Here is a 23,216-nt window from a genome sequence, read left to right as displayed (position 1 = left end):
TATGAATAAATCTTATGTGAGACCGTCTGACGGATCATAATCTGTGAGACGGGTCAACCCTACTCATATTCACAATAAAAAGTAATACTCTTAGCATAAAAAGTAATACCTTTTCATGGGAGACCCAAACAAAAGATCCGTCTCACAAATACGACCCATGAAACTGTTTCACACAAGTTTTTGTCTTCCTATTATATAATATTTGAACACCTCATAGTAATCATTTAGTTGTGTCAACATGGCATCAAATTTTATTTCAGTTTTATTATATATCTCCACATTCTTCTCATTTTCTCTCAAACTTATCTTTATATTATCTCAAACTTTACATGTTTTTTCCTCTATTATAGCTTTTTTAAAATATTTCTTCATTCAAATTAATACAATTTTGTGAGAATGTGGAAGTCAAGTGCGATGTTACTGATATTTATGATCGAGTTTGAGGGGTTAAACCATATATTATGATACAATCTGGGAGTTAAGCCAGACAATTATGATCAATGTGGGAAGTTAAGACAGACATTCATGATACAATCTGGAGAGTTAAAACAGATACTATGATCCAATACGAGGATTTAAACCATATATTTTATGTTTATTGTTTTTTAAAAGTTTTAGATCTATTTGTGAATAATTTTAATAATATGACATAGTAATATATAAAATATTTTGATGTTTTTAACTTGAAGATATGTTCCCTCTAATTACTGAGTTACAACCATATCGCTCACCGCTTACATTCGTTTTCAGATGAGAATGAGATAGAAGATCAAGAACTGACTAAATAACATAGATGATGATTTGGCTAGGAAAATAACTATTTCTTGTATAGTGTCGATATTTATTTTGAATAAGTTAAACATTGAGTTTGGTTTTTGTCAATGGTTTTCAGACAATGAATTCGTAGAATAAATTTATTTCAGATTTAAAATATTTGTTAAGGTTTAGTTTTTTGGTTAATTTAATTATTGAATTCCAAGAACATTAATGCTAATATTCACGCCATACATCTCGGGACATGACACAAAACATAAAAAATATGTTGCACAAATGAATACAATTATATGCAGAATATTAAAAATTGGCACAATGTATGCACATATGGTCTATGGATTACTATATTTATTCTAATGTGTGTTATTACTCTTTTTTAATAATCGAAAAACACAAAATTTATCATTTCAATTCATTTCCTGCGTAATTTAATATTGCATGTAACTTTTTTGCGTAATCGTAGATGAATAAAAATTTATTTTTTTCTTCAGTTAAAAACTATACCATGACCACTTAGGTGACTGCAAAAGAAGGAAAGAAAAAAGATTATACAGAATAATAAAGATACGTACATTTGCATAGTTAGAGGTGGATGTGATTGATATCTATGTTCATACCTTTGTCAGTGATATATACAAATAAAATATTTTATTTATGTTCATACCTTTGTCAGTGATATATACAAATAAAATATATTATTTAAAATAAATGTCATTTGTTGCATGAAAGGCAGAGTCCCACTATGAACACATTCCATATCTTTGGATCAAATTTTATGCAGTGTCTAATAAATTTATCGATAAAATTAAAAAAGATGGCTACGAAGTAAGAGTAAAGCTGAGTTGCCTTTAGTACTGCTGTTAGCTATTCAATACACATGCATTCCACTGCAAAATATGATCCACTTTGGAACCCAAAATTTACCTCGTCTGCAAGAAAAGAACACAACCCTTGATTCAATATATTCCCTTCTTTTTCTCACTTCTTGCTGATTTTATTTCTGTTCTGTAGAAGTCTTAATTTGCTCGCAAGTTTGTTTCTATATATACTAGGTTTTCTTTGATCTTCTTCGGATCTTGATTTGAGTACTAGTTTTGTATTATATTTGCTCTAGTTATCTTATCGAGATTTTGTGCGCTTAGCTTTAAGCCTTTGTCAGATTCCTTTTTGTTGTTGTTATTGTTGAAAAATCGATCAAGATTTTAGCCAAGAATAGTAAAATTCACAGACAAGAATGAGAACCGGAAACTGTGCTGTGCAGCAAGCGCTAACTGCCGAGGCAGCAGGCATAGTAAAACAGGCTGTGACGCTTGCTAAGAGGCGTGGCCACGCACAGGTGACGCCTCTACATGTCGCTAACACCATGCTCGCGGCTTCAGGTGGATTGCTTCGAGTTGCTTGTTTACAGTCCCATTCGCACCCTTTGCAGTGCAAAGCCCTTGAGCTTTGCTTCAACGTGGCACTTAACCGGCTGCCAGCTTCTTCATCGAGCCCTGTATTAGGCCATCATCATTCGCAGTACCCCTCGATTTCTAATGCCCTTGTGGCAGCTTTCAAGCGGGCACAAGCCCACCAACGCCGTGGATCAATTGAAAATCAGCAGCAGTCTGTTCTAACAGTCAAAATCGAGCTCCAGCAGCTGATTATCTCTATTTTGGATGATCCAAGTGTTAGTAGAGTAATGAGGGAAGCTGGTTTTTCGAGTACTCAAGTGAAAACCAATGTCGAAAAATCTGTTTCTTTGGAGTTTCTGTCTCAAAACTCGTCTTCTACATCTCCTCGTTCCACCATTAACAAGTCGATAGAAAACACCTTTTTAACCCTTCACCCTCCATCTCATCTGGCAAGCCAAGACGAAGAAAAAACATTGGAATCAATCCGAAACGAAGACTTGAATATGATAATCGAGACACTACTGACGAACACAAAGAGAAAGAGTTTTGTCATAGTGGGAGAGTCCATTTCTAACATAGAAAATGCTGTTAAAGGACTGATGCATACGGTTGATAAAGGTGAACTTCCTGAGGCCCTGAGGGAAGCAAAATTTATAACTCTCCCACCATTTTACTCTTTCTGTAATCTTCAAAGAAAAGAAGTTGAGCATAAAATGAGAGAATTAACTTGTCTTTTGAAAAGTCAGGCTGCAACAGGAGTTGTTTTATACCTAGGAGACCTCAAATGGATCAGTGATTATAGGGTCAATTTGGAGCAACAAAGAAGCTACTACTGCTCTTTGGATCACATGATAATGGAGCTTGGGAGATTAGTTTGCGGAATTGGAGAGATAAATGGAAGGTTTTGGTTAATGGGAATTGCTTCATTTCAAACTTATATGAAGTGTAGAAATGGCTCGAATTCACTAGAAACTATTTGGGGTTTACATCCTGTTACAATCCCTGCCAACAATTTAGGCTCGAGTCTACTTTCCGACAGGTATAAAATAATAATCTTTTCTTAATTTGCATGTTTTCTTGCCAGATTCATCATTTTTACAATTAAAATTGAGAAGAGGGTTGATTAAAAATTTAAAGAACGTTATATAAACTTGCATATCTCTTTTTGACATTTTTGGGGGTTCTCAATATGGGTTGGTGTTCAATCAGGGATGAACAAATTGAAGTTGGACTTGGCAGCGGTAAAAATGGATCCTGTAAACTTCTTCTCATAAATGGAGAAGAAAATATGAGTAGAAGCAAAGATTATACAACAAAATTCGAAGCCGAAACTGGAAAGGTGACATCCGACGTGCCTGCAAGCCTACCTCATTGGCTTAAGAATGAATGCAAAAGACTTGGTAACAATGATCAGGTAATAATCTCATATAGTTTACCATCGCTTTCAGCTAATAAAATCTTTGGTGCATCTTTTTAGCCGGATATAGCTTCACTTTTCCTGTAGTTTTACAATATATATCTCCATTTTACGAAACTTTAATTAGCCAGATTAGCTCTAATAGTTTTTATTCAAATTTTCAAACTTTTTCTGTAACGATGCCTATTTAAGAACAAATGCTTTTTTTTTTTTATCATAACATCTTGAAAACTAATTTGTTTGCCTTTTTTACCTTGCTTTTGATTATATTCAGAAATGTGATTCAAGTAGAGAATTTTACAAGAAATGGAACTCATTTGACAGTTCATCACAAAAACATCCTAAATCACCCGAAAGAACCTTACCAATCTTCTCTTCATCGTTTTCTTCACCCACTTCTTGCTTTTCATTTGATCAACAGAACCCTAATTTGAATCAAGTCAAAAGCCAATTAAATTTCCCGATATTGCCTGAGCAAAACCATTCGAATCTTAATCACGTACTGGAGACTGGACACTTGAGACATATATTTTCATCAATTCATAGTTCAACCCTTAAATCAGCTTCCTCTAGCGACACCATAGATATGGAGTACGTGCAAAAGTTCAAAGAATTCAACGCTGAAAATTTGAATATTATATGCAATGCACTGGAAGAAAAGGTCCCACAGCAGAGAGAAATCATTCCTGAAATCGCTGGAACTATTCTACAATGCAGGTCTGGGATGTTAGGAAGAAAAGACAGCCTAAGAAACAGTAAAACTGACATTAAAGAAGAAACTTGGCTGTTCTTCCTAGGCCATGATTCAGAGGCAAAAGAGAGAATATCCAAAGAATTAGCGAGAATTGTGTTCGGATCTTATTCAAACTTTGTAACAGTAGGGATCAGCAGCTTTATCACATTAACAATATCAGATTCAACGGAGGTTGATTATCGAAACAAAAGAGGGAGAGATGAGCAAAGTTGCAGCAGCTACATCGAGAGATTTGCTCAAGCAGTGTCAGCAAATCCACACCGTGTTTTCTTAATCGAAGATTTGGAGGAAGCAGATTACTGCTCACAAATGGCAGTGAAAAGGGCTATCGAAAGTGGAAGAATCAGAAATGGAAATGGTGAAGAAGTCTGTCTCTGTGACGCCATTGTCGTGTTCAGCTGTGACAAGTTCAGCCCTAGGTCCAGGGTTTGTTCTCCATCGAAGCAGAAAATGGAAGGGGATCAGATTAGTCGCAGTGTTTCATTGGATTTGAACATTTCATTTGATGATTTTGACGAAGATGATGATCATTTGATTGATGAGCTAGGGATTCTTAAAAGTGTTGACAGGCGAGTAGTGTTCAAGATACAGGAAAACTATGAAGAAGAACGTTAGCCCTTGAATTTTCTTGTAGAAAAAACACAAAAAAAATTCCTATTAATTTTTAGGTGAAATGCTTAGTTAAATTAAATTTTGGTTTCTTGTAGATATATCATACAATTTTATATATATTGTTGCCATTGAAGATATATATTGACCCTTGAAAATCCAGTTTAATGCATGCCGCGTCCCACACTTGATGGTTTACCTACTCAAATCATAAGTAAATTAACAGACGATTCAATAAAGTTGAGTATCATATTAATCGAGATTGACTCAGATTTAAATATTTTTCTACCAAGTAATCAAATTCAAACTCGAGCTCTAGTCATGCATGTACAAGTCGAGTTTCTAGAGCTCGTACTCGAAATTCTTAATTTCTAATATATGATATAAAAAAAATTAGGGTTTAAATTTTGCTATATGCTGACAAAAACATTCCTTAAATTTTGGGTCGTCTAAAGTATATATTGTTGGTGTATCGTTTTCTCACACTAATACGTAATGAAAATTTAAAATTTTTAGTTTTGATATTCAAAACATTCATTAGGCGACATATGATTTAAAACATTGAAAAAGTGTTTAGAACTGTTTAACTTTGTATATTTAACGCTGGACATTAAACAAGTCTGGGATTAGCGGAGTTGGTCCTTTTTGTAAATGTCTACGAACAGATATTCCTCACTTGATCGTCTAATCAATTTCACGATCGGAGACGATATTCCTCGCTTAGATAACACTAGAGATCTAAACTAAATTTGCATCAACACTGGATCACCTGAGTTCCATCAATCCAGTGGCAATGCGGATGTGGAAATAGCCATGAATTTTCCTTGGGAGATAGGATGGCCGAATTTTTTAGGAGAGAGGAAGGGAGGAAATTTTGATGGACAAAATTTTGTCTGCCAAAATTTGTGTCAAAATTTGTGTTCTTTCATATTACTCTTAATAGAATATTTATAAGTTTTGATTCTTGATCATATCAGGAATCCTGCTCCTACTAGGATTCATATTTTCATTAATTAATTAAAATTCTCATGGTTGTATATATCATGCAAAGTCAACTCATGAAAATGCATTTATATATATACATCTAAACATACATATACACGCATATACATGTATAGATATATATGTAAAATTGAATAATCTTTATTTAATTTCATAATCAATTCTAGACTCCTCTAGAATATTCTATGAGAATTATGTATATATAGTAGTCATCACTATTAACATTATTATTTAATTAATAAATTTAAGTTAACTAAATAAATAATTGTAAATTTATTATAACTCTAATCGACGATCAGATAGTGTTGATGTACCGAGAATACAAATTTTGTTCATGTGATGAAAATTGAAAATTTTGAATATCAAAATTTCAACTGATTCATTTTTGGCAGCTGACAGTTTTGCGAACTCTTTTACCAAAATAGACAGTTCCGTTCTCATCACTTAATCAACAATTAAGCTAACTTTCACATCTTCCTAATATATGGAATCCACTTATAAACTCATTTATAAGTAATTTGTTCGACCTCCATCAAATTATAGTTGTCAAATTCAACTTCTTGAACTTGACTATCTCAACGGGAACACAAAACCTAATACTTGTGTGACTCTCAATGGCTCACAGATACAGTTAATTGTGGATTCACAACTTCGTGTGATTCAAAATATCATTTAACTGAAAAAAAAATCTTTCCGAAATGCACATGTATTACTCTGGCAAGATATTTCTTGCAATATTAACTCATCAGATCATATATATGATATCTTCATCCGTAGACAAATGATGAATCTCCGAAATTGCAATCAAGAGTACTAATGAACCACCAAAATCAGCATAGGAGTTCAGATTTAATTTGGTTATCAAATAAAGGCTAGTGATCTTTAACTCTTTTCCTGGAAGCAATGGGAATCCGAGAAAGGGGCTATAGTTCAGAAGAAAGTGATTAAAACAAAAATAAGTAAAATAAAAAGTAAGTTAAAGGTGGAAAATAAGTTGCTTTCTCTTTTATTTTTTAACGAGGTGACCGGGAAAGCAAAAATGTCATTTAGATAGTAAATTTCAACTAGAAGTTTGTTCTATATATCAGGGCAGAAAAATAGAAGTTTTTCGTTGAATTTTCACTTAAGAAAATATGCATTAACATTGGTCAGATAAATTTTATAAGATGGTGTATTTGGATTGATGTATTTGAAGTTGAGGATTTCAAATTAATATTAATATATTCATTAGTTTATTTGGATAATTTCATTCTACAATGTATTTTAAATATTTAACTAGTTATTTTTTTTAATTATTGTAGTAGACTTCATATACATCTAGAGTCATTTTAAACAATTCTTTTAAATACTCACTCGAGTTCTAATCATTCAATCCAAATGCAAATTATTAATATCTCTATGGATTTCTACGATATTTGTATTTTTATTAGATGAGGTTACTCATCGATAAATTTCCTTATTAAATTCATTGTAGTGTTACGTGATTATTACAAAAGTTAAAGAATGAAAATCCCATAATTTAAATGCCCGTTGTGGAAAGGAGAAATAACTTTTTTACTTTAGAAGGGTTAGGTAAATTAATATCAATGGATCGATTATAAATAAAATATTTATTAAAAAAATCCAAAATCGTCCCTAAGAAATAACAAAAGAAAGCACTACTTTTTATGCTTCGTTGTGGTATGTTTTTGCAAAAGAATCACTTTTTTTTCCCTTTGATTTTCGAAACTCGGCATTCCTATCTCTAGAAAAAGCATAATAAAGTTGAAGAACAAGACTTCGAGTTCAAATGAGAAACGGGTTTTTTTTTTTAATTAAAAAAAATGTATATCGAGGGAAAACGTGAATAAAGAATCCATCTTTAAACCTTAAAAAAGACGAGCATTATATTACTTTAGAATCGCCAAAGATTATTACATTGCGACTCTTAAATATATCATTTAAGCATAAGTAGGGAATTTGTCGATTTTTGGCTTTAGAAGAATTAAAGTGGTAATCTCAGCTTGTATAGTAGGGGATTAATGGATATTGTAAAGGATATCTCTTAACAATTTCCAGTAAGGAAAAACACACTACTTCATCTAGTATAGTATACAACACTTGTTAGTAAATTCGATTGGCATCCGGTCCAGATAGAATGGATACGAAGTTACCTCTCGTGGGGCGGTTATAAATCTAACCAAACTAGTATTAGGTCGGATATGAGCATTAAATTAAACACATACTCGCCCTGATGTTAGATTGTAATTCGAATTACAAGTTAGCTCCAAAATCAGGGAACAAGAAGTTAAATGAAGGGAAAAAATAAAATATGATTATGGGTATTTATTTATTATTATAGACTTGATTTTTGTGTTGGTTAACTAAACTTTTAACTTGTATAGAATATTGGAAATGGGAACTTAATTAATTGTTAGAACCTATCGAAGAATGAAACTAAGAATAATTCCATTTTTAATTAATTAATATATTTAAAGACATTTGGAATCTAATTTTCCCTCAAAAGTAGGAAGGAAGATACTCCATGATTACTCATTAAAATTTGCAACAAGTGTAGAAAGTGGACAGCCCTTTTAACACAAAGTGATACCCTTTTTTGGCACCTCGTGGATTATAATTAAAAAAAGACAACTTTAATCTACACAACTTTTTGTACCTTTAAATGCCTTTGCCTTTTGAAAAAAAAAATCAACAATTGTTGAAATTATAATTTTTTTTGTTAGTATATATAAGAAGTTGCATGGTGGGAACATATGACATGATTCACACCTAATATGTGGAGAAATATTACTTCCAAGCTTTTTTCTCCTAAAAATCATTAACCTATGTGACATTTGTCCTTTTTAATTATCTAAATTTTGGTACTCACACCATCAACAATATATTTATATAGTCATTATTAAAATTTGAATATTTTGTATCAAAATGAATTTAGCTTGAATGCTTGAAAAATTTTATATGATTTGATAAAAATAAAAAACAAATGAAATTTTTTGTATAAATGGACAAAATATGTTAAAAAAATCAAATATGGAAATGTAATTTTTAAAAAAATGATTTTTAAAATATAAAATTCTTGTAATAAAATATGACTTTGAATTTTAAAAAATTCATTGGAAACTCTTAAAAACTCATATATAAATAAAATTTAACATTTTAATAAATAAAAACTTAAAAATATTTATAAAAATCGAGAGTAATCGTGGAATATGGAAAAAAATTGAGATTTCAAATGTCTAATTGTAACTTTAAATCATTAAAAATATATAAGCAGAAAAAAGAATCTCAATCTTGCAGACCTTAAAGCACTTTCATCCAACTAAAATCCAAGAAATGCTTCTAAAATTCTCTTCCAAGCATTCTCTTCATTTTCCATAGCTCTTGAAGTCATATTTTAAAAAAAAAAAGATAGTTATTTTTGTCAAAAACAACTCCTGTCAAAAGCAATGAGATGTAACTAGACTAGGAAATTTGTATTACCTCTTTCGGAATCCTAATTCATATCATATAAAAGAGTAGGTCTCTTATGAGATAGTCTCACAAATCTTTATCTGTGAGACGGGTCAACCTTACTTTTCACAATAAAAAGTAATACTCTTAGCATAAAAAATAATATTTTTTCATGGATGACTCGAATAAGATATCCGTCTAACAAAATACGGCTCGTGAGACTGTCTCACACAAGTTTTTGCACATATAAAATTGTTATGATTAATGGTCTCATATTTATAATAAAAGTAAGAGTAAGCCTCTAGCGAGACCGTCTCAAGATCCATGAGACGAGTTGACACACTCTATATTTTAAAAATATATATTTATTTTTCATAAAAAATAATATTTTTCATAGAACAGATCATGTTTAATATTTGTCTCACAAAACGATCTCATAAAAACTTTTATGTAAAATTAATACTAGCGTTTTTAAAAACTAAATTTGATATACACAATTCATTATGTAATAAATTAGCAATTCTTAAACTTACTACTATATTATATTATAAACTACTATCTACAATTTCTTCTAAATTTGAAAATTTTGTATTAAAAAATACATAGTAAATGACCTAGTAATAATTAATATTTTTTCATAATAATTGTTTTTAAGATAATCATATTTTTTAGTAGTATATGAAAATTAAAAAGAGAGAAAGATAAAGAGAATATATACATCCTTGGGGAAAAAATAGAGAGAGAAATTATGGGCCCATCGTACAGATCCATAATTCAGTGGTCCGTTTTTATGGGCTTTTTCATCCTTTGGGCTAGCAATTTATCCATCAAATATGATGTTATGAAAAAATTATGTGAAAAAAAAAAAACATTTAGTTAGCCAAATTTTTTTTCTCCCGGAGTACTTAGGCTTGAGCTCTAGTACTTCCCAAAATTGTCGAGAGTATGTCTCTTGTGAGATGGTCTCACGAATCTTTATCTGTGAGACAGGTCAACCCTACCGATATTCACACATAAAAGTAATACTTTTAGCATAAAAAGTAATATTTTTATGGATGATCAAATAAGAAATATGTATAACAAAATACGACCCGCAAAATCATCTCACACAAGTTTTTGTCTTTACTCGATCACGATCAAGCAAATCTAACTGAAACTCTCGGCTTCCTTCAACCCGCATTCAGCTAAATTACTGAATCGTCTCGATGGAGTCAGCCCCTACAAATTGCACCGTATTTGACCAGTTGAAATTTGGTTGCAGTGGTTTTTTTATAATCCTATAACACAGATTTTAACTTAAACTCAAATATAATTTGATAACGAAAATTTTCCAACAAGTTTATAGACCAATCGATAACGTAATAATCTCGTAAAAAATAAAAATAAATGAAAACCCCAAAATAGTTAGGTTCGAATTTGCAATACACGAGTTGCGGCGAAATAAATACTCAAGGACATCAAATTAAACACAAATCTCAAATGTTCTACAATAAACTTGTAGATAATCGAGAGAGGATACCGTTGTCCGAATCATCATTTGCATCTAAAATTAAATCTGATACATTAATCTATCGATAACAATTAACACGTGCCTCGATAAGTTTTTTAACTCAACAATATTATTGTTTATATAAATAATAGATTTTAAAATTAGAAACATAGTGAGATCCTGGCTCCATGCCATCTATATATATTAAAATATGTCTAATTTTATTATTATTCTATAATTGAGTTTTGTATATATCGTGCACGAGGAGACTATGTTTCAAAAATATCGAGAAAGATGCCACAAATGATGTGTTTAAGTTGGTAGAATAGTTGAACGTTTGATCAATATTTAAGAGTTTGATTTCTCTTATTAACATTTTGCAAATAATCTCATCATATAGGGCTTGTCGAGTGCATTTGTTTAGTTAACGTACATGGGTTTCATGCTATTTATATATATATATATATATATATATATATATATATATATATATATATATATATATATATATATATATATATATATATATATATTTTTTATTATTATAATCTTGAATAAATTGTCTTGATGAAGGAGTATTTGCAGGTTGCATGTGAAATTCGAACCCACCACCTTCAATTAATTGAACCAGTTCGCTACATGCCCCTCGACATGAGACACAACTTCATGCAATACATGCGATGACACATTGTTGTTTGGGGTGTATCTTGAAATTCGAGAATATCAACGAAAAATCTGCACGAATTTGAGATGAGATTAATGTTGAACACTTTTTTTATACGAAAAATTTTGCTCCATCTAGGCACTTCGATTATTACAATGTTCTCAAGATACAAAAAATCTTTTTTATAATAAAAGCAGTGTAAATTATAAAAACAATAACCAGAAATGGAATATATTCTCATTTTAAAAAAAGAAAATAAAATGAATACAAATGTGCAGAAAAATCGAATGATCAAAGGTCACTTCTTGTTGTATTTGATTATGTATTTATAAATTTCAATGTTATTTCATGTAAGACATGTTTATTCATCCAAAATTCTGATGAAAAAGTCAAGAAGTGTTATTTGGATGTGAGAAATCATGAAAACTCGCAACTTTATGTCAATCAATGCCGTTAAATGCCATTTTACGGCCATCTTCCCAGTTGCCTTGGAATTTCCAGGGCAACTGGGGAGGTGGACGATTAGGCGCCTCCGATCTCAACTCCCCTCGATATTTCAAAGGCATGACTAGTGCCAAGATGTCCCATTTAGGCGTCTTAGCTCCTCCCTTACTGTTTGGAAAACTTCTAAGAAGCTTTTAAGACATACAGTCGAACTTTTTTTGTTTGTTTGGTCGAGTTTTTTTTTGTCTTTTCTTTTTCTTAATTTTTATTCGTTAAGCTCGAACGTTGCAACACACATCACTACACAAAATGAATATTAAAACTTATGTATTGAAAACACTAATAAAAATTTTATTAAAGAAGGAAAATTCAAAATATAAATATTGAACTTGGATCCTATTGTACTATGATATATATGTGATAGTTTTTTGTTAGAATATAAAATCATAGCGTACTTTTCAGGTCTAATTTTCATTTTCAAAAAAAAAAAATTGTATGTTATTTTGTTAGAAATTATTATTGTTTTCAACTAACAACATTATGACTTATAGTTTATATGATACTAAATTTCAAGTTTGAGATGATCCATATCTTTGAGGTCACAAATCTCTCAAACAGTAAGAAAAACTAATAAGCCAAGCAATGTCTGTTTATTATTATTTAAAATATTTTACTTCTCCAAAAACATGAAAATCAAGGCCGAAGTCAGAATATTGGTTCAACTATGACAATAAGTTACTTCAGTGTAGACAACAATAAATTATCATTAATAAAATAATAAAAAAGACATTATGTAATCGGCAACGAAAAATAATGTTTCATAGGGTTCGAACACGAGCTATGCACGATCAGAAGCACATGTTAATCGATGGGAAAACTTCAAAAAAATGTCGAAGAATGGTATGTACCTGACTCGTAAATAAAACAAAATCTGATAAAAACAAATATAAACTCGATAATAAAAAAATTAAGCATGAATTCATTTCGATTACAAAAAATGCACATTTTTTTAAAAAAAATGAATGATCGATGAATATTGAAGGGAAAAAAAGAACATAAAATTTGGTGAAATTATGGATTTTGTAGAAAATATGAAAAATGAAACCGTAAGTAATATGAATTGAAATGAATATTAATGAAAGCATATGATGTATGTGACTCGTGAAGAAAAACACAATACCGAAGTTTAGGCATTCAATCAACATGTAAAATTTTAAAATTTTGAACCTAAAATTTGGGTTTTAAAATTAAGGAAAAATATTTGTTGTTTTTCAGTCCAATGTTGACAGTTAGAAACTATAATAATAAAATGAAAATTTTTAAAAATTATTATTATTATTATGCACAGACTAGTATGCCCAGTTTCAGCAGCTTAGTCTATGATAATAACATGTAAAATTTTTAAAAATTTAGGCTAAAAATTATTATTATTTTATATACACACACGCTAGCATGGGAGAGTGTAATATATCACGATCTTTCATTTAGTCTCTAATAACACACACACACACACACACAGATATATATATATATATATATATATATATATATTATGACATAAAATTTTTAACTCCGTTTTTCACCAAAATCCAATAAAACATATACATTATGACATAAATTTTTAACTAAACACAATATTTTTACTATTTTAAACAACCTCGTGTACTGTTAAATACCTATAATAATATTTAATATTTTATAAGGGTCTTAGGTACATGTGCTGAAGGGTTAAGTCAAGAATAACAATAATAAAATAAGTAAAAAGTTCCACAAAATGCCACACAAATTAGAAAAACCAAGAGAAGAAGTCGGTTGTGTGTACACAGTCCATTGCAATTTCACCTGTACATTTGTTTTAATTATAAAAAAAGGAAATTATGTTTCTTATATATCGAGGATTTTTTAAACTTATAATATAACGAGTAGATCTCTTGTGAGACGATCTCACATCGTCTCACAAATCTTTATCTGTGAGACAGATCAACTTTATTGATATTCACAATAAAAAAATAATACTCTTAGCATAAAAATAATATTTTTCATGTATGATTCAAATAAGATAGCTGTCTCATAAAATACGACCCATTAAATCGTCGCACACAAGTTTTTTTCTAATAAAATTTAATTTGTTTGTCACGTGGCTTGTCCATTTTCTTTCCAGACAAATGATTATAATAATGAAATGAACCTATCTCACATCTCCGAGAACCAATCAAATAAATTTATAAAACATTTCAAAAATCTTCATTCATACAAATTTTATACTTCGGCAAATTTAAATTCTTGTGCAAAATATACGAAGAAAATCATATGATAACACCAGAAATAATAAAATTTGTAAATTTTATTTTCCTCTTTTATGATTACACATAAATATAAATTGTGCGTCATCAAACACTAACGCTACAGCGCTGTGAAATCTGATACTTAACTCCATTGCCGACGACGATTCCGGTGCTTTTGCTATTTCCAAGCGGAACACTCACGGGGCAGGCCACGTGGATATGATACCGACCCGTTGTAAAGGACCCGACTTTCCATTTCAAGCGGCCGTCGATTTTGATCGTCATCTCGATGGGGGCGCCGTTGCTCTGTACCTGGGAGAGGGCGATTCCGTTGTACGGAGCAAAGGGGACATTGCTCCCGTAGACAAACGGCGACCAGACGTTGAAGTCCTTGTGGCCTTGGTAGACCGGCGGGATCACGGTGAAGAAGGTGATCTGCTGATTGCTGTAGGTGGCGTAGACGTACATCTTGTCGTAGTAGATGCCTATCCTGGAGTTGGGGTTGTGGGAGTTGATGGTGACTTGCACGGAGGTGGAGATGACGTTGGGGGCGGAGACGTTGAGTGTGAAGATGGTAGCGTCTTGGAGGGTGAATCGGGGTTTCTTGGGCTTGAGGATGGCCCAGGTGAGTAAGACTATGAGCAAGATGAGGAAGATGGAGACGAGGAGGCAGGCGCAGCACCGGAACACGGACTTGCGCCGCTTGTTTTTGTGGTGGCTGCAGACCTTGTCCGACATGGCGGCTTCGTCGGTGGAGCACTGTTCGGTGGGGGAGTACTACGTGTGAAGTAGATTGGGGGTTGGGATTTTGGGTGTCTACTATTTACTATAGATCTGATGAAATCAGGTATACATAATATATAATAATAATAATAATAATAAAAGTATATTTATATAGATTTGTTCCGCCAGCTGCCAGCGCAACGGTAGGCTCGCATTTAATTTAAAGAGTGTCTCGTCACTCATGTGAGATCGCGTCACAGATATTAATATGTGAGACGGGTCAACCCTACTCATATTCACAATAAAAAGTAATACTTTTAGCATAAAAAGTAATACTTTTTCATGGATGATCCAAATAAGAGATTTGTGTCATAAATAAGATCTGTTTCACACAAATTTTTGCTTAATTTAAGATGGACATATACTCTCATTTAGAATTTGGAAAGAAAAGAACCGAAAGGAAAGTAAATTTGGTTGTTTGGGGGAAAGCAACTATTTTTGGTGTGTTCGTTTTATACACTTAGCAAAATTCTTTACAATTATCCTATTAATATATAAAATACACATGTACTAAAAAAATTAATTGTGTGTTTATATTATGAGTTGGTCTCATGTGAGATCATCTCACGGATCTTAATCTGTGAGACGGATCAATCCTACCCATATTCACAATAAAAAGTAATACTCTTAGCATAAAAAGTAATACTTTTTCATGGATGACCGAAATAAGAGATCCGTCTCACAAATATGACCCGTGAGACCGTCTCACACAAGTTTTTGCCTTATATTATATATAAAAATCATTTGCACCAAACCCTTTTGTTTTAATATAAAAGTGATTATTTTTTAAAAGTAGTTTAAACTACAAACCAATTTCATAATTCATTAAAAAAGTTTAAACCAATTGTAGGCGACAATTTTAGACAAGAAAATGTTGGGGTGTGTGATCAGGGATGACAATCGGATTTGTCATCTTCGTTGATCTTTCGAAGCAAAATCGTAAGGATCAAATCTCCATCTCACTCTCATTGTTATTTTAAAAATATTAATAAAAGAAGACAAAGACATGTACAAAAATTCTATGAGATCAAAATTATTATCTATTGATAATATTGATAATATTGTACCCTATGCGCGATATATATTATTATACAAGAAAGCATGTGTGTTTTTGGTAAAAATAACCCACTCGCCTCGCCTCGCCTCGCCTCGTTCCTCCTGCTGAACTCGAATTCTATCTCAACGCTACTGCTTAACTTCTTCGTAAATCCAAAAAATATTAGAAATTTTATTTTTAAACAGATAATTAACTGTTGTCGGATGTTTTTTCTGCCTAAATTAAGTTTTAGATGAGGTTGTTACGACTTGTTTTGCTTGTTGCTTTGGCATCTGGTCTCGCGGCCATTTTCATCAACCTCATTGGTTTTCCCGATCCAGGTATGACTTTGTACATAAAATCAACTATTTCACTGATTTTTCCTTTTTTCGTCTGGAGTAAATGTGGTTTTGTGTCGATGATTCATGCGCAGAGGTGCCGTTTCATCTTTCTAGAGAAGATCTGGAAGCATTGGGATCATTGCGGGGTTATTTCAAAAAGTGTGTGGTGAGTTTTCTCTTCATTTCTCGTTGTCTTCACACTTCGATGATTGGGTTTTTGCATTTTTCTGATTCGTTGTTTGATTAGTTTTTAAATGCTTGATTAAAATTGCAATTAAATGGACAATATGCCGAAGGCGCTGTTTAAATTACCTTTCGATTGAATAAACAGCTGTTAAACATTGTTAGCTCCCATAAAGATCTGAACATAGTGAAGGGAGGAGGAATGCCATCCAAAACAGAATGGTGGAAATTCCTTAGTGTTAGACAATGAGATCTGCAATGAAAAGGTTTGAAAGTGTAGATAATTTGGACAATGAAAGGTAAGGACTTCGTATATCTTTAATTGATCGGGTGTTTGTAGTGGTTGGATGAACTAATACAGTGAGAGATGTGAGCTTCACATTAGTGTGAAAACAAATGGTTGAATGCTCGCTTAAGCTTTCAAGTAATTGGAAAGATCGGTAAGACCTGCATACTTTAACTCCTTCCAATAATTGGGGATATCCCTCTTGTGACCTCCGACAATGAACTTGGACAGTGAGGTGGAGATTCAAAAATAGACGAGAAATCAATAAGTACGGAAGATTTTACAAAGTAAAAGGTTTATGGTGCTTGACTTATGAATTGAGTTTGGTATTTGTAATGGTCGGAGATGGACTATTGGGGTGAGAGCTCTGAGATTTTTACATCAACGTTCTCCTAGAATTGCTCCAATTGTATCCTCCCATTTAACTTTCCAACTTTCAGCATAAGCTCCTCTCCCAAAAATCTTCGTTGGTAATTTTGACTTTTGGTGCTTGACTTGGTTGGCTTTTGTTGAGTTTTATCAGGTAGACAGGTACTCTTTCCCATCCTCGAACCCCGGGACAAGCAATCAATAAATAAAAAAAACCTGTGTTTATGGATCCACTAGGTTGAGTTCAAGTAGTGTTATTCAATGTCTTAGGCCAATCTGTGATTGGATAATGAGCGTTAATGTTTGTAGGATATTCTGATCTTTTGTGCTGATCAGATCGTTGCGTTTGAAACTGGACAGCAGTTATTTGTTTTACCAAACTCGACTGACACAACCACAGGAGATCAGATGATTATACATTCAAGTTCAAGTAATTCCTGTGAGAGGGCTCAATCTCTTGTTGTTTAAAGCTTGTGCACATTCTTTCTTTTATTGGAAACGTGTGTTAAATGAATTCTTCGATATCCATCCACCAAGCACCATTATTTTCTAAATCATCAACCTTTGATTAATTTATTATAATTGTATATGCATGTGGAAATTTAGGAAATTGGAATGAGCATGGAGTCTTGGTTTGTTCCAAATTTTCTTCAGTTCTTTATCTTAATATGATAGGAAAATGCGGAACTAATTTTTTTTGGAATTTTGACTTAATTTTTAAATCTGATTTGTTTCCATGTGTTTACGCGAAATTATGATCTGGAATTTGAGGTGAGAAAAAATGATACTCCCTCACCCCATAGGCTTATATATGTTTTCACACATATCAAGAAAATTAATGGAAAAATAAGTATTTTATCTTTATTTAATGAGTATTTTAATATGAAATAAAAACTTATTAGAAGTAACTCATGTATTTAATGAATAAGGGTAGATTTGTAAAAGAATAAAGAAAATATTACTGGATATAGATATTGGACTATATATTTGAGACGGATGAAAAAGGAAATGTGGCCTTTATATTTGCAGCGGAGTGAGTATTTAAACTGACTTGTCTTTGTTTTTGCTACGTCTTGTTGTTGATCTCATTGGTGCCACACTGCCACTGATGCAGTTTGATGGATTACTCTTGATGGCCAGAGAGTCTTACAGTAGTAAAGCGAGTGCTTGGTTGTAAACTCAAGCAGGCTACTCCAAAATCCAAGCACGCTCATTCTTCGAAGTGTTTCTGCTTGTTCAGCCATCTTATTCAAACTTCTCTTTCTTAGTTAGCTCTCATTGTGGTTTTTCATGTCAAAAAAGAGAAATGGTCTGCCATTTTCGTCGTATGATTTAAGTTTATGTTGGATTTAAGAGATAGCAGAAAGTATGGGTTTATAAAGACTCTTAACTGTTAACTTCTTTTAATTGGTATGGTCGGTGCATCAATGGTACAACCCCATAATTTGACTGAGATTTTATCTCATATTATGTGTATCTGTTTCACATTGAGAGCTTCTTAATTATATATTAGTTGTATTGCTTTAGCTTTTGTGTGTTGTAATGTAATACACTGAATACATTCTACGTGATGCAGAATGCCAATGGATTAGGTTTACAAGCGTCAAGCGGCAAGGACCTTTGTGAGATTTCTATGAAGTTTCCCAGTGATACAATTCCCAAATGGGTACATTTCCTATCTTGATTAAAATTACCCCCAGCAGTCGTGATGTTTTCTTTTGTATAATCAATACATGACGGCCTTCCTGATTTTACTAGGCCTGCCCTCTAGGATTTGGAGCGAGATGATTTTAACAGAGTTATATTTTCTAATAATTGTCTAGTAAAGGGTAATTTCATCATATTTATATATGTTATCCAGCTTTCTCACAAAAGTCCATATGTTAAACTTCTGAACAGAAAGATCCCAAAACCGGTGAACTTGAAGGACTGTCATTTGATTTTGATCTATGTGAAGCAGTAGCTACATGGGAACAGGTCAGTGTTCTATCTGCAAATTTGTGTACAATCTTACATAGTAAAGCCTGTTTCAATTGGTTAACAGATTTGTTTGTGTTGTCATAAGTCTAATAAACTTCCTTTTAATTTTTCATTGAATGGTGTCTGCATTTTGAAGCTCTTTATATCTGTTTCTTTTAGAATATTATTTTATCTGCTACAGTTGATTTGTTATTTAGTGAGGGCTTGCTCAGGTGAGGAATAATACCACGGTACTGACTCGAGAATTCATTGATGCTTTGCCAAATGGATGGGAGGAATACGCCTGGCAAAGGATCAACAAGGGTGTACTTCTGTAAGTACTATTTTGCAAGGTGCTAACCCATTATCTGTACAAATACCCGTTATAGTAAGCATCGAATAAGAGGAGCAGAGGTTCAGAAGTGAAGCATAAAATGCATTTCAAATCATATGCATCGATGTTTTCGGTTGATAATAGAATAATGATTCGGTTGACCCCTCCAAGTTGTGTCTTTGGTATCATTGTAGGCCAAAACATAAATTTCTCTTGCAGTATCATCTCAAAGGGTGTACACCAATCAATTAATACTGTTTTATTCACTACATTTCTGATGCCGAAAAATGCTTACTGTTTTTCGTCCTCCTAATGCTTTTCTTTAAAACAAGCAATATTATGCGAAATGTAAATAGCACTTCTTTTTGTAAAAAGGAATGCTTATTGTTACATGTTTAGCTGCTATACCACTTTTTGAACAATGACTTCTTGAAATACCCATTGTCAAGTTACTATATCCATATACCACTCTTTGAACAATGACTTCTTGAAATACCCATTGTCAAGTTACTATATCCATATAGTCCTGTAACATTATCGGTGATGGGATGGTATTCAACTAGCTTTATTTGAAGAACATTTGATGCCCAAGGGCTGATATTGTTTGCTTTCTATACTTCTGTATTTCTTATTGTCTCAATCCTAATGGTTTAATATGGCGAGTTAATATCTGGTGCACTGAGCACTTGTGCACGTGAATGCTACTTTTAAGGTGATTATTAATTGTAAGTGTCCATATGCACTCTATCACTCCACCTTCCAAGTTCAATTTATTTTTTTTGCTGCAGGAACCGATGTGAGAATAAAACTCTGTGCATGGAGAAACTTGCTCTAGTGCTCCCAGATGGACCACCTTATATGCCAAGGCAATTTGGTCGATGTGCTGTTATCGGTAACTCTGGTGATCTTTTGAAAACTAAATTTGGCAAAGAAATAGATGGTTATGACGCGGTTTTGAGAGAAAATGGAGCACCTATTCAGGTTGTCATTCTATTTTTATTTATCTTCTGCATATGATATCCACATGGTCTCACCGTTGCCTTGTGCTTTATGCAGAACTTTTCAGAAAACGTGGGTACAAAAAGTACGTTCCGCCTTCTCAATAGGGGCTCTGCAAAAGCTCTTGATAAAGTTGCAGAGTTGTATGGTATGAACATGATTCACTGGTCTTGAACATTATTCTCATGTGGAAGTTGACAATTTCAAATTTACAGATAAAGGAAAGGAAGTATTGATTGTTAAAACAACAATTCATGATATTATGAACAAGATGATCCAGGTGTTTGCATTTGCCTATTCTCTCGAGTAAATTAAGTTTGATCCTATCTGCTCTGTGAAATTCCAATTTTTAAATACTTATCTTTCTACTTTTAGGAAATTCCAATATTCAATCCTGTATATCTCATGCTGGGATCGTCATTTGGATCAGCTGCAAAAGGTACTGGACTGAAGGCTCTTGAATTCGCTCTTTCCGTATGTGACACTGTTGATATGTATGGTTTCACCGTCGATCCTGGTTACAAAGAATGGTATGCAGCCATTGGAAGAAGTTTCTGAATGCATTTTATTTTTTGTTTTGTATAATATTTCTTATTGTGGAGCCTCGATATAATCTCAGGACCAGATATTTCTCAGAGTCTAGACAAGGCCATACTCCTCTGCATGGTAGAGCCTACTATCAAATGATGGAATGCCTCGGAGTAAACTCAAAACTTAAAACTTGCAATGCTGCAGTTGTATAAATGATTTAGGCTTACATGATGATGTTGCCTTGCCCTGCATATTCATTGTAAATCTGCAAAATGTGGACTGCCTAAACACGATAAATCATAGGAAGATAATACGCGTTGTTTGATCACAAAGTTTGCCTCGCCCTCTGTTGTTGAGATGTTGCGAGTGATTATCTTATGTTTCTTTGTGTAATTCCTATTATCTTTGTTAATTAAATCAGTTAGAGATGCCTTTCTCAATATGATCAAATTTTCTGTCTAATATTTTCTCTTATGTGTGTTATTAGCTTATCAAAATCCATTCTCCAATGCGGGCAGATCCCAATCGTGTTGTGAAGTGGGTACCAAGCGCAGTTTAATTTCTGCTGCTCGGATTGCATCTGATAAATTGTCGAGGTAATCGTCAGCTTAAAATTTTGTGGACTGTTTATTTAATTCTTCATCTGCCATTTGATCTCTGTATACGTTTTGAACGTTGATATTTCGACTAAGCTGTAAAATGATTACATCACTACCTAAAATAGACAATGTAGATTCTTGATATTTTCTCTCTTCTACAATTAGATGATTCAACATACCAAGAAAATCTTTTTTTATTACTGACAAATTCCCTAGCATTGGGTGCTACAAGTGGTTGGAGCCACGGCCAACTATCTTGGCTGAGGGGGTTGAATGTAAATTTGTGCTTTTTCCATTTTTCTCCAATTTCCAAACAAACCATTTTACCCCCATTTACAAAAATAGATCAAAATGAAACTCGTATTTCTCAATTTCATGTGAAACAGAATAGTCTTGTCCATGAAGCGGTTTGCAGAGGTTTAACCTATCGCTTTTAAGCTTCGTTTTTCTCCTACAAAGCTGCACACGTGCCATGACCTTGTTAAATCCAATATTTCTTTTATGAAATATTGGATTTCAACTCATACATTAGTGCCTTCTCGTTGATAGGAGGGTTGGAGCGGCTTCTTCAGATCCATTAGCTGCATGTTCCATCACCGCCAAGAAACTCAAAGGAAAATCTTCATTTGCATTGGTGTCAAGCTTGAGAAAAGCTGCAGTTGAACATAAAAAATATGTAAGAGACACCACTATGTATCCTCTGGAACACAATCCAGGACATGGTCTTCTGTGTACATCCCCATAGAGATGAAAACTCGTTTCAGAGACGAATACTGCCAGAGACGCCTGCAAGTCTTCATTCTTTTTGTAGCATCCACAATGGAACACATGTTTCACTCACGATGCTGACTGTTTTGTTTCACTAGGATTCGTGGTGTATGATCCTGGAGATGATCCCATGCTTTGACTGAATACTTTATATCATATTAATATCCTCTTCTTTTGTCTTTGGACTTCAGTGGAACTCATATTTTTCGTGTTGACTATAGGGTTTTTATTTGTTTCTCATAGGATTGTTTCTTGGTCTCACCATGTCAATGTGAAGAAGTTATGCACGTTGACAGATTATTTTTAACGTTATCTGGAATTTAACAAATTTCAAATGCTTGCGTGAAGAGGACAAATATCGTCCCAACTCCAAATATTTATATATTCTAATGTCTGTTTATACCAGTGTTCGATACATGCTTGTGTTTTTACCATTTTTTATTTGTTTTTTAAAAAAAAATTGGATTTTAATCAAGCTTTTTGTAATTAGTTTGGTTTATATTATATTAAAAAATATAAAAGTAAAAAAAAAATGTAGAGAATCCACATGATAATCCAAATATACCCAAAAATTTTTGATCTGGACAAAGAAACAGCTTTTTGTAATTAGTTTGGTTTATATTATATTAAAAAATATAAAAGTTAAAAAAAAAATGTAGAGAATCCACATGATAATCCAAATATACCCAAAAATTTTTGATCTGGACAAAGAAACAGACATCTGGGCTGGGTCAACTTAATGAGCC

General features: G+C 32.6%; 2 protein-coding genes and 1 pseudogene across 3 annotated transcripts; 2 read left to right on the top strand and 1 right to left on the bottom strand.

The window, feature by feature from the left end:
• The first annotated feature begins 1,513 nt into the window (after positions 1–1,513).
• On the top strand, positions 1,514–5,082 carry LOC140842646 (protein SMAX1-LIKE 3-like). Of its 2 annotated transcripts, none has more exons than XM_073210700.1 (3): positions 1,514–3,207; positions 3,378–3,582; positions 4,007–5,082. In XM_073210700.1, exons 1-3 carry the CDS (start codon positions 2,009–2,011, stop codon positions 4,952–4,954), a joined length of 2,352 nt encoding a protein of 783 aa, XP_073066801.1. In that variant the 5' UTR covers positions 1,514–2,008; the 3' UTR covers positions 4,955–5,082. The 2 variants fall into 2 exon arrangements, with proteins under 2 accessions (XP_073066801.1, XP_073066800.1); XM_073210699.1 differs by having other exon boundaries at positions 1,515–3,207; positions 3,860–5,082.
• Positions 5,083–14,323: 9,241 nt separating this feature from the next.
• LOC140803590 (NDR1/HIN1-like protein 1) lies at positions 14,324–15,135 on the bottom strand. Its single transcript, XM_073159492.1, has one exon. The coding sequence runs from the start codon at positions 15,018–15,020 to the stop codon at positions 14,388–14,390; it is 633 nt and encodes a 210-aa protein (XP_073015593.1). The 5' UTR covers positions 15,021–15,135; the 3' UTR covers positions 14,324–14,387.
• Positions 15,136–16,177: 1,042 nt separating this feature from the next.
• Positions 16,178–22,806, top strand: LOC140842645 (sialyltransferase-like protein 2; annotated as a pseudogene).
• The last annotated feature ends 410 nt before the right edge of the window (positions 22,807–23,216 follow it).

This window comes from Primulina eburnea, chromosome 10 (assembly GCF_022965805.1).
Source record: "Primulina eburnea isolate SZY01 chromosome 10, ASM2296580v1, whole genome shotgun sequence".
Taxonomy (NCBI): Eukaryota; Viridiplantae; Streptophyta; class Magnoliopsida; order Lamiales; family Gesneriaceae; genus Primulina; species Primulina eburnea.
This window is presented reverse-complemented; position numbering and strand designations above follow the sequence as displayed.